At 36.9% G+C, this 13,290-nt stretch overlaps 1 protein-coding gene across 1 annotated transcript in view; it reads right to left on the bottom strand.

Moving 5' to 3' along the window:
• Nucleotides 1-13,290, bottom strand: part of ABCA12 (ATP binding cassette subfamily A member 12) — a 155,389-nt gene that overhangs the window by 97,120 nt on the left and 44,979 nt on the right. The window contains exons 3-5 of the mRNA XM_010960050.3: nucleotides 9,621-9,774; nucleotides 2,332-2,423; nucleotides 212-309 (exon numbers count right to left, since the gene is read on the bottom strand). Of these exons, the coding sequence (XP_010958352.1) occupies nucleotides 212-309; nucleotides 2,332-2,423; nucleotides 9,621-9,774 (344 nt within the window). The remainder of the gene's footprint in view (nucleotides 1-211; nucleotides 310-2,331; nucleotides 2,424-9,620; nucleotides 9,775-13,290) is intronic.

Raw genomic sequence — 13,290 nt, 5'->3', positions numbered from 1 at the left:
ATATCCAAGACCTTATGGAATTCAGAATGTCTCAGAATTAAGCTTTTCATTGAAGAGCTCCTAAGAAAAAACTCTCCCTGAGATATTCCTTCAAATGAGAAGGGTACCTCAAACTGCTTCCTATTGGGGAGATTCCTCTGTTAATCTAAGAGGCATTTATTTTTTCAACTCCTTTTTATTGTAAGTCCACTACAAAACTGAGTGAAATTACCTTTTCCAAACCAAGGATCCGAGCAAGCACTTGACTACCATTGAAAGTATCTGTTCCAGTACTTTCCAAATCAGAACTTGGACTAGGAAATACTGTGGCTGTGGTAAAAGACAGAACAGATTAGCATTCTAAATATACACACCACACACACGCACACACACAATGGGCAAGTTCACATAAGAATCCATAAATACCATTTTTGCTCTCATAATATTCCACAGCAAGAATGTATTCAAATATGCATCTTCCATGAAAGTGTCATATTGGCAAAATGGCAAATTCCATCAGTTTTCCCTTTCACATAAAATTGTGATGGTTTTGGTCTGCTCTTGGGTTTTTTCCAATCATTTTGAATGTCATTTGCTTTCACTCCAGTTTATATCATTAAACTTCATCACTGGTATTATTGCCTAATAAACTGAATCATTTCTGTGCAGGCCTAGAGGATTGGAGGTGCCTCCACTAGCTCCACAGATCCATCACATCCAGCATCTGTTCAAAGGATCTGCCAATGCACATCTGGTGATAATGGGTTTTTTTTTTAATTATTCAATTGGGAGGCTAAAATCTGCTTAGGATCATAAATTCTCTCCTCCCCAAAGTGGTTTCTGAATGATATTTCAGATCAAATAAATGGGAGGAAGCAATTAGTCTGGACTACAGTATACTCTAATTAAGTAATTCCCAGAGTGGCCTCATCCAGTAATGTTTATAATGTGGCAGTGTGGTCTGGGTTAGAAGCATTAGCTAGGAGACTATGTTCAGATCTACAGCATGGATGTCCATTAAGCCAGTGTGTTAACTTTTATAAATATTGGACAGAAATACTCTGTTATCCTAGTAACAAAGAATCTTAATATTCAAAAATACAGTAACCTAACATCAGTAGGGCCTAGACTTCATGAAAATGCTCATGGGGCTGAAAAATTTACAAACTGATTCCTCTAGACCAAGGCAATACATCGTGAAATGACTGGCCAGGGTAAGAAACATAATCTGTGGCTACAGAGCAAAGCAAAGCTTACTGGACCACAACAGTATGATCTTATTTCTACTGTGCCTTAAGCCACTCAGCCAAACACCCAGAGATCATTCACAACAGCACATTAACTCCTAAAAACCATTCACCACCATATTGCTACTACAATACAAAGGACTTTTTTTCATTTGGTCCATCAACTTGTACTGGAATGTAAATATCAGAGAATCTTAAATATCCCATGGCATTTTTGAAGGTTCTCTTTTTCTTTTCCCCAGAGCACCAATCATATTTCAACATAAAGGAAGTTTTGTTTTGTTCACTAATACATCTCCAGTACTGCGATAGTGCCTACATGATAGTGGGTGCCCAAGAAATATTTGCTAATGAATATGAAACAGTCCAGGTGTTTTGAGAGTTCATTCTCAATTTGCGGCTTCTAATGGGTGTTTCTCAAGACCATCTGCAGCAGAAGCACTTGGGCATAAGGTTCAGGAATCTCAGCCTGTGGGTATTCTGCACACTAATGTCTGAGGGCCACTGGCCTAGCTGTGAACGGAGGAAGTACACAATCACACCGGATGACTGTGATACCGAGAGTTAGAGTGGAAGGAGGAAGAGTACAGCTGGAATCTGCCAGTACATCCTGTACATCCTGGCAGTTGTTCTAGTACCAAATAGGCTGGATGACTACAGACAGGGAGGGCACTTAATCTTGTGGGGCCCCATATTCCTCATCTGTAAAATGTAAAGTTTGGACAAATCTCTGAGATTCTATCCAAATTTTTATTTTTTATTACTGGGGCTTCTAACCATCCCAGCATCATCTAATTGCAGACAACTGAAGAGTTCCTAGTCAATTCTGGGAAAGTGTGCAATTCTCAACATTATATCAGTACCACTAGTCTTTTGCTCCTAGAGAGTATTTCAGTAAGAAACTAATTTCCAATTATTCTCAAGAACTTTTCATAATTGCACCACTGCACTCAGAAAAACCATAAGGAACATTTACATCTCTTAGGGATAGCCCAAGCATTCCCTCTTTGTTCAAAAAGTTTAAAGTATAAACCTTCTAAAGATTAGACCTTTACTGGTTGCTCCAAAAGGCCTGTTCTGAACTCAACAGAAGAGCATACCTTACCTGGTGAAGCATGTCTTCTCTCTGGAACTTTGGTGCTCTGGAATGATAAATTGCTGTCCTTCTCCAGGTTGGATGACTTTCTCAGAATTTCACTAGAGGAGAAAAAGCAAGAACTCTGTGCCTTCACCTACATTAATTTCAGTTAGTCACAGCAATGTATTATGTGGCAGATTCCAGGACTCTCTGAGGACTTCCGATTTTTTAATCTACTTTCTAGGATTTCAGTAGTAAAACACCTAACCATACACCAATGAATATATAAAGGCTCCTACAAGGTAAATCTTTATTTGGATAAAATGGCCTAGATGAGGTTTAAAACAGTTATTTTTTTTTTACTTTAATCTTATAGAAAGGAAATGAGTTTTAAAGGACATTAGAGCTAAATTTTGAAAATACTTATGTTACATATTTTTCTTTTAAAAAGATGGTGGATCCCAAATAGATGGGCATCAAAGGGTGTTTCAAGGACTGAAACGAAGGTCTCCTTATTTGTCAACCATGAAAGAAAAACAAGTTTTCTATGTTAAATTCTAGATGACATTTAGAAGATTATCAAAGATGAATACTTGTAAGATAGCTTCAAGGACAAAGGAGAAGAACGCACACTTATTGAGTATCTAGTCTGTGCCAGGCGCTGTGGTTGATGTCATTACAGGTGGCACCAACTGTTAAAGGAATAATTATGTAAGCAGATTTTTAATTGTACTGAATGTATCAAAGCTGTAATAATAGTATTCTTGTGCCAGGAATCCCTGCACAGCATGATCACACTAAGCTTTTGGAAGAAAATATTATTGGACCATCCAACAATTTAGTAACCCTCTTTTAAAAAGTTCACTTCCTGTTTATTCATTATCATTAAAATGGAGATAATCATATTTTCTTGACACCTAGGATAGGCTTAAAGTATATGTCTAAAATAATGTATATATTTCAAGCATGAAATCAGTTCAGGTGCCTGGATGTGAATAATTTTCAGAATTCCTAAAAGTTGGAGAGCTTTGTCTGGTTGTTTAAAAAAAGCTCACTTAAGGTACATAAGAATGAATATAAAAAGATAACAGTGGAAAAGCAAGAAGTTCTGCTTGCTACTATGATTCGATTAGGCTTTTTATTAGAAACAAGATCCGAATCCTGGTTCCAGGGTACTATATGATTTGTATTTGGAAAAAAAAATTTGTGTTTTTTTTCCCCCATGTCCTTTTAATAAAATCATAAGAAGAGGTATATTTTTGTTTTCATTCCCCAGTGTTCTTCCAATATTCTCTATAAAATGTAGCAGTTGCCCCAAAAGTTCTGCATTCTTAATGTATATTTGAATTATTCATGACCATGACTGTATTCCCCTAAATCTTACATTCCTCATGCTGAATATTTGGATGGGAAATCTGTTCAGATAAAAATAAGAACTGACCTGAACACTTTCCCTTCTCTCAAACAGAAGTTTTAGAAAGTTTGAGAAAGTCAGATTCACTTTTCTTTTTCTCGACATTTTTTAGTTCAGCTTGAAATACTATAAAGAATATTACTGAATATCAACACATTTTCAAAGTAAGGGGAAAAACTGCCTTTATAAAAATTTCAAGCGATAGGGACAGTAACAAAAACTAAAGGAAGAACGACAAAGATCAAAATGAGCAAAAAAAAAAAAAAAAAAAAAAAAAGGAGCAAGAGAAAACAGACTGAATAATGAATGGGAGTCGGGGAGAAAAAAAGAAGAGGTGATAGGAAACTAAGAAAGTGTAAGCTTGGAGAAGCAAAAGCTGCATTCACTCTACAGAGGACACCTTGCCCATTTTCTTTACAGAGGACATCTTGCCCACTAAAGATGGTACAGAGAAATGGCCTGCACTATCAGGATGGAGCTGAAGCCCCGTACTTCTGTATCTGTGTCCTATGTAATCCTTCTAGAATACCAGAACCTTCAAGGTCTCTGAACACCAAATGGATGCTCCCCTGTTATTCATGATCTGAAACCTGTGAGCATTGGCTGGCGAGGTGAGAAGAGGCAAAGCACCTCACCCAGAACTGTGTAACCCCCTTTACACTTTATTACTTAATTTCTTTACCACTTTACTTTTAAGAGGAATTTTCCATTTCAAGTGATGATCAATTTTCTCTTTAGACTGTAAAATTCTTGAGAACAGTCTACAGTTCACTGTGTTGGCAGATGGTAGGATGTTCAGCACGTGGCCAGAGATGAATAATAGATATTAAAAATATCACTTGGAAGAACTGATAGCTAAGGAAGCAACTCTTTTAAAACAGCCTGGCCTGCTCTCCAATGTTGCATACCTGGTTCTGCAAAGATCTTTGGAAGAGGAAACAACCAGAGAGGGCACCACAGGCACAAATAATCTTAGACTGTATTCACCATATTCATTCTTAACCTCACTGATATTTATTAAATTCCCACTATATGTAATACAATGGGCAAGTCGAATAAGAAAACTTGGAGATTATAATATGCTAATGGTAATAGCTAAATAACGACATGCCCAGGGGATGATGGTAACACATGAAAGGAGGTGCTAAATTAGAGTTATCCTTTGTGTTTCCTATAGCGCAAGATCCTAGAATCATAACCTAATTGAAGCCTTTTGCTACCTTAAATTTTTTTCCTTCCCCCTTTCACTAGACTGGTGGTTTTCAACTAGGGGCAATTTTGAGCGCCCTCCCCTGCTCCCAGGGGACATTTGGCAATATCTGGAGACATATTTGGTTGTCACAACTGGAGCAGGAGTGATGCTACAGGTAACTAGTGGGTAGAGGCCAGGGATGCTACTAAACATTCCACAATGCACAGCACAACAAAGAACTATCTGGCCCCAAGAAGCAATGATGCTGAGGTTGAGAAAGCCTGCACTAGGCTATGGTAGAGAAATGAATTTATTCAGTGATGACTCATCCTCAATCCTACTCCACAGGAGATTTAAAATCCCACTCAGGAGATTTAAAAAATCCTCTTTGGGAACTCGGAATAGTTCTAAGGAATTCTGAATCTCTATCATACTAGGTATCTCTGGGAGGTATATTAAGGCATTATGCAAAAGTTAGATGCCCCCCCGAATCCAGTATGTAGGTTCACCTGAGTCCAGAAAATTCAACCTTCTGGGTGAAACAAGACAGCCTGATTCAAATCTCCAAGTGGCCCATGACATTATTTAACTGCCTTTTACTGGACCCAGCCACGTGTCCAGTACCCTGGAGATAGATGGCTACAGGCTTCTTCTCTAAGACACTGAAGAAGTAGATTCTGCCTCAGCGGCACTTATAGTGCTCTACTTTGAAATAAAATTTAATCAGGGAAACATCTTGGATTCAAAATGTTAAGTTTAAGATACTGGAAGAGAAACTGGGCTCAGAGTAGTTTTACTTCTTCTCAGACATATCTACCTACAGTTACTTTTGGGAAATGTCACATTTATAGATATCATCATAACAGGAGAATTTATGCACTTATACTTAATGTCTTTGTATTTCCTGTGAGTGGGAAAGAGTACCTGTGTGGGCGGTATCCATGTGTGCCACGGGAAATGCTGTCTATAAAAGGAATGGCTTCCAGGAAAGACACATATGGCAAATCCTAAAAAGAAAATCCTGACACTTTTTTGTCTCTAAAAATTGGTTAAACTTTTAATATTTTCCCTTTTTCCCCAGAATTATAATTACATGGGTATGTAGTGACACCTGGAAAGAAGGTGTGAAATGTGTTCTAGGCCCAGTTCTGATTCCAGCTTCTGAGAACATTCATTACTGACTTGTAAGCACAAATAAGGATGTTGAAATGGCACTGAGTCCTCCTCAGTGATTTGGTACAGTTGTCCTTCTTGGCTAGACCTAAGCAGAAGCCATTCATAGGAAAATTTTAAAATTTTTCATCATTTTCTCAAATTTCATTCTGATACTCATTCCTTCAGGGTCATCCATGCTTCAGTTATAATTCCTGCCTGCCAAATTTCAAAATATACCTCTCTTTTATTTGGCTCATTTACCAATCCACAATCTATATAGTTAAGATGTTAAGATTTAGAAATATCTTAATTTGTTGCTCTGTTTTGTATTTGTAATTTTTCCAACACAGTAGCAAAGATAATGTGCCTATTCCTCTAAACTGACTATAAAAGAGCCACCATCTATTTCTTTCTTTTATTAAGTTCTGAGATTCTTTTTCTATGGCCCATCTCAAATACACTTTCCTTTAGTCTAGGAACCACCACCCAATCTGTCCTTAATGACCTCACCCTTACAGGCCTCGGGAGAACTCTGCTGACATCTCCTCACACAATCTCTCTCCACTGCAATATTATACCCAACAGTCAGATTCATATTCCTCAGGCAGAAACAATGTCTCATGGTACCTGTGTAACTGTTCACCATTTGCTGTCTAATGGTCTGGGCACAGAGAGAACTAAACAATGTTCATCACATTAACCCTGTCAGAGAGTAATCAGCCTATCCAGTATCTCCCTGTGTCTCTTTCCCACTAGACTGTAAGCTTGTATAGGGGTGTGCCTTAGTCATCTCTGTATCCATAGTAACTCGCATAGTCTCCAGCACGTGGTACACATTTAATACAGTCTTACTCAATGAATTTACAGTTTCGTTTGCATGGCAGTTAAGACATCCTTCCACTTTGCTTTTGATAAGTTAAATTTTAACCTTTATTTTTATACAAATACTAATGTGATTAATAAATGGTTATAATTACTCTAAAATTAACACAATATGAGAACTATACATCTTACCTCATCTTTACAGTCAAAGGAGGACACATATCTGTTCTACTTCTACTTACTTTACATTCCTGATAATATCTCTAGGTCAGTTTCTAAACACATTTATATTTTTCAATACTAAACAAAAGACTTGGCATTTAAAAATTTTCCCTGAAAAGAATATGATGAGCTATGTTTCACATTCTGTAGGAGCCATTCAACAGGAACAGAAGTGTGAATTTGGAAAGCACGGCTCATGGATGAGCATTGACATGACAAAGGTAGGGAGTAAATCCATAGAGGCAGTTCCCACACAGGAGCTGCAGGAATGCTGAACTGCTTCTCCAAATAATGACCCTGTGAGCTCTGCAAGATGATCTTTGCCATTTGCCAGCTGTGTGAGCAATGGCACAGCCAGAGGCTCCCACTGTTCTGCTGTATTCTTAGGGGCTGTGCATGGAGGAAGGATCACAAGGGTAAGTCCCAAGATGTTGGATCACCCCTTGTGCAAAAGAGCTAAAAAAAAAAAACCCTCCGTAAATGTAATCATTTCTTCTTTCAGACAGCTAGTTACAGTTGATGCTGAGTAAAATGTCGAATTTTTTTGCAAGCCACTTATTCTCAAGCTAATTCTTAGAGAAGTATGAATTTAATAACATAAGGCTGGTGCCAATGCAAAAACACTTGGCGATTAGCCAGCAAGTAGTGACTGCAGTGTGATCATGTCTTTCAGAAAAGCATTCTATTAAAATAAACATGGTGGGCCTGTTCTGATGAGGCCAAAGATGGCATTTTTTTCCCCATCACTTACAAAACAGAAAAGGAAGACTGTTCTGCTTCTTAATGAGGCTAATGCTGGTGAATCTTCCTTCCCCAAAGAGAAGCAATTTAGTGGGATGGCTTACCTAGAAACCATGCCCTCGTTTCACTGCATGGCTATATAAAGCATAAAAGTTAATAGCATGGTGGGAAATATCATTAATGCAATTTTATTATTGTACATAATTTTCTAAATTAAGCTCCAATTACTTGGTAGTTTAGAGAAAATACTGAATATACAGCAACATACAGCTTGAGCTTGACAAACTACCTGGAGATTAGAATAAAACTAAAAAGAAGAAGATATGATCAGCTAGCTGGAGAATAATCAACAAAGGGTGAAATAAACCTGGGTTTTAATCCTAGTTCCAAAGCTCAATGGCTCATTTCAGGTGACTCCATAAATTTGGTTCTCTATTAAATTACATAGAAAAATACTTCTTTAGGGCATGGTCTATTTGTAGACTTCTTAGATATGATTCATTATTTCCCTCATTGTTACTTAGTTCTTCATGGGAAAAAAAAGATTCAAGGAAGAAAAACTGTTATCAGCAATTATGCTATTTATTTATTTAATTGCTCTTTTTTGCTTACTTTTCCGTTAGCATGCAAGTTACAAGAGGACAGAAAGTTTGTTTGGTTCACCTCTGTATCACAGTACCTAGAATGGTGCCTGGCACACAGAAATGTCTCAGTCACTATATCCTGAATAAATTAATAAATACATGAATGAACATCAGAGTGCTTTAAGTTTCAAGACTAAATAACTTACTGAAACAACAAAACCAATGTGAATTAGCAACCCAACAATTATGAGTGTCCCAAGTCATTTCCCATGACAATTCTTGACGTGTTGATATTTTATGCTAAAACGGCCTGTAGTTAATTACTCTCTCTTAAAGTATCACCCGTATTAACTGATAATCAAAATCATGATGATAATACTAAAGGAGAAATGGTGCTACATTCAAAGGAATTTAAATTAAAATTTTAGAACCAAATATCTCTGATTATGGATAAATATAAACTCTTTTGGAGACACACTTTAAAAAAACTCTACCAGAATAATCTCCTGGTTGATTCAGATAACAATGTTGTTCTCAGTTCTACAGACAGTTGGGCTCTTGGGTGTCTCTTTAGGGTTAGAATCTCAGGATGGAAAACTGAGGTTGTAAATGGTCTAGATTCCCTATCTTTACTCTACAGTTTCTTCTCACACCATAAAATAGGACACACATTAACCTCATTTAAAGGTTGTTGTTCAACTAAGTATACTTTCAAATTTAGTGCTTTGATTTCTGGTCTTTTAATTTCCTTATTTGCATTTCCTGGTTTCTGTTATATCTGGAAGTACCATATAGAGTAAGATAAGTATGTCATTCTTCCAGAATATAATATCCCTGACATTGCCCTACATCTTAATGCTTGTGATCGAGTCTTAGGCCAATGTGTCACTGACAATTTAAGGCAGCATAGAGGATCTCTGAGGGGAGTTAAGGAGGAACTGCCTTGGCTACACAGTTTAAAAACCAAAGTTTGACTAATTCATCCAAAGTAGGTTATGTTTAATTCCACATAAACATGGTAATTCCAGTTTGTACCCACCTTGCTCAGTCATATTTAGATCGTCACATTTGTAGATATAGAAAATAAAGTTGTATCTAACCTAGGATGGCTTCCTGGATATCTCATAAGGAAACAAGATCTGATCTCTCAAAGCAACTGGGAAGTGTCCTTAGGAAGTGTCCCTACCTGTCTTTAAATAGTGTATCATCAATTCCTTTCCTACGAAGCAGATCTTGTGGCCCATAGGGTGTGTCTTTGCACTTGGAGTCTGTGTCACAGAGTAGCGTTTGCAGGAACGGGAAGAAGCCAGTGCTAGGAAGGTTTCGAGGTGCAAGGTAACCTGAAATTTAAAAAATATATATATCATTATGATATTTGCCTGGGAAGGGAAAGAATTGCAGTAACTGTTTGAAATTATCTTCTGGATTATGACTGTCTGGGTCCCCTATGTATCAAAAGACTTTAAAATGCTTGTTGCCCTACAACTTCCCTTCCTGGAGTTTATTCTAAGGAAATATCTGCAAGAATGTTTGCCAGAGTGTTTTAAAAATAGATCACAGTGCATCCATATTATACAGCACTATACAACAATAAGTATGTTGTCAAATAATATAGAAAATAGTTACGATATATTGACAATTAAGAACAGATCAGAAAACAATGTGACCAGAATAGCCACAATCTTTAAATATATAAATATATGTAGTATATTAAAAAATCTGGATGAATTTTTCCCTGCGTGGTATATTTCACATGACTTTGTTTTGTATATTTCACATACTTTCATTTGACTATGTATTTTTTCCCACAATGTACATGTCTTCTTTTGTAATCAGTCATTATAAATGCAGCCAATCTCCCAGATACAGGAAATATTTTTGATCTTCTCAAAATGTAACATAACAGCTAAATTAATTATCCTATACATACAATATTTTCTTCCTTTTTAAAAAACAATAATTATAGTGTGACTGAATATGTAGATTTCCCCCAATATTAAAGTCACAAGAATTGTAACAGTTAAAGGTTTTGTAACCTTTAACGTTTGCCTTAAAAAATATGAAAATGGCATACACACGAGTCAAGACAATAGGCAAGCTGTGAATTACGAATCTTTCCACAATCAGGTCTGATACTAAAACACTAGCTTCCTCCCTTTGGGGAATACAGAAACAATAAACTTTCAAAAAAGGCAGGTTTAGAAACCATAAGGGTAATTCCAAGCTGAACCCTTAACTTCCTTATGAATCTGTTAAAAGAGTGTCGGTACAGGTATGTTTTTATTACAAAAAGAAAGAAGAAATTTAAAAAAATAAAGAGGATGCATTATTAGTGTAGAGAATCTAAGTAACTTAAATACAGATCTACATTAAAAAAGCTAATTGGAAATAAAAATGAAAGCATAATAGGAAAGTTGGCCAGAGAAAAAGTAAAGAAACAAAACAAAACAAAACAAAAATGGAGAGAAATTGGAAGATGCTATAAGACTTCGAAGATGGAGGTAAAGCCAAAAGTCAAGGGAAGAGGGTGACCTCTGGAAGCCAGAAAAGGCAAGGAAGCAGATGTTCCTAGAGCCTCCAGAAGGGATGCAGTCCTGCTGACACCTTAGTTTCTAACTCACTAAGACTAAATTTTGGACTTCTGAACCCCAGAACCAAAAAATAAGAAGTTGGTGTTGTTTTTAATCCACAAAATTTGTAGTAATTTATTACAGCAGCCGTAGAAAAAAATAGAAAAAACTAACACATAAAATAGCAGTATGAATTAAAGTTTTGAAAATTCAAAAGAAACTGGAAAGAACTTAAATCTACCAGACTATTCACTATTATTTTCTGAGAAGCTTTTTTTTTCTGACACAGAAAGATCAGTATCTTTTTAATATTAAACCCAAGTGAAAATTGCAGTGAACCCTCAATGTTCTCACTGTGACACAATTCCTTGAATAAGCTCAAGCATCAAATTGCCTGCTGTCGTTTTACACCACCCCTCTGTAACAAAATTCTGCCACACTGAACTGCACACAGCAAGACCTTTACAATTTCGCAGTGGAATTTCACCATTAATGGTAAGTTACCCTGTTACACAGCTCCCACCTGGAGCCGCTCACTCGGTGTTGGTCTGCAAGTGGGCGTATTCCTATTCCATCTCAAACACATGCAGTGGGTTTTTTGAGTGCAAGACAGAGAGAAGGGCAGCAGAAACAGAAGATCCCTCTGCTCTATACTACTCATCAAGGTGATGGTGTGGCTGATCCAGGCAGTGCTAAAAACAATGGCTGTTCAGGAGAAGCCGTATCGCAACAGAAAGAGAGGGAAAGAAGGAAAAAGATATTATAGGAAGAAGACTTAGGAAGAGTTGGCACATTACACCCAATTTTACTTATTCTGGTATCGATTACACTTTACAGTTTAAACCCACAACATTCTTTGATCTGATTAGCTGTAGATATGCCTATTTTACAGGGAAATTCATCAAGGCATTTCTTTAGAAACAAGATCCCATGGTGTTCAAAGTACAGACAGTCCATGTTTTGCAGTTTTTTGACAACTGATATTCAACCTGTTACAATGGGTTCATGCAAGTGAGAAACTGGCTTCGGTATATACAAGTTTAACACAGCGTCATGCAGAATATGGATTGCCTGCATCATTTATCTTACCATCACCTTTTAACTGAGAATCATATACTCATTAAAATAAGAGAGCCTGTTGCAACAAGAGTAACACTGATTTATTAAGCATCGACTATATTCCATGCATGTCATTCATCCTTTTTTGATATCCACAATATACTTTCACATCAACTTTTCACAAAGTCTGGAAATTCTTTAGAATTAACCAGTCAAAATGAAATAGAATTAAACTGTATTATAGCTTTCTTGGGAAAAAAGTAAGACATTTTTTTCAGTCTTCTGCCCATCTCAAATGTGTGCAAGGAAGAAACTACTCAGAACAATGGTGGAATCAAACCACTGCATGTTTCAAAGAGCTGCTGACTCTAAATAGAACTCATTCTGTTCTGAAGGTGTCTCTGGCTCTTTTGGGTTCCAAAATTATGTCTTTATATTCCTAAATGGTAGGATGCAGGAAAAGAGCACCGTTCCTCTATCTTTCACAGAACTTCCACGCAGCAAGCACGGAGCAAGCAAAGTTAAGGCTAACAATCGTTGCCCATGTTCACAGCCAGAGCACAGATTTAAGGGTACAGGTAGAGGAAGATAATAAATGTGTAAATAATGGCACCACTTGCAGGTAAAAAACCAGATCTCAAGACTCTTGGGATGGAGTGTTAGGCAGGATAAAGTCCTTGATATCATGATTCCCAAAGATCTCACACTCATGACAACATTCACACTCATCTCTAGGAGGAACGCTATTAAAGAACTTGCAATTTCTCAGGGAAATTGGAGCCAGAATACTTCAGCATAGTCTGGGAGTGAGGTGGGGTGGATGCCAAGCAAAATTTCAAGCCACTTGTAGCATAGTCTCTCAGAGGCTCAAGGCATAGGCAATGAGGTTGTATGAGCAGTAATCCACAGGTGGGAAGATATTAGTCTAATAAAATGGATACAGTCAACATTACTGACACAATCCAGTAACAATGACAAGAGTCCAATGTTATTCCAGGGAGTGGAATCAAACCAAACTATAAAACATTTTTGGAATAAACAACCAGTTAGCTAAGCTTTTAACTAAATCAAATTCAGTTTTCATCGTTTTAAGAATGAAGCTGGCATTATAAAAAGATCCAGTTTAAGAATCTTTAGAAAGATACTTTGTAAAGAATTAAATCAACCTATATATTTATGATTACCTAGAAGGGGGACCAAGTTTGATTCTCCTTTCCCTTTCTGCAC

This window comes from Camelus bactrianus, chromosome 5, assembly GCF_048773025.1.
Source record: "Camelus bactrianus isolate YW-2024 breed Bactrian camel chromosome 5, ASM4877302v1, whole genome shotgun sequence".
NCBI lineage: Eukaryota > Metazoa > Chordata > Mammalia > Artiodactyla > Camelidae > Camelus > Camelus bactrianus.
This window is presented reverse-complemented; position numbering and strand designations above follow the sequence as displayed.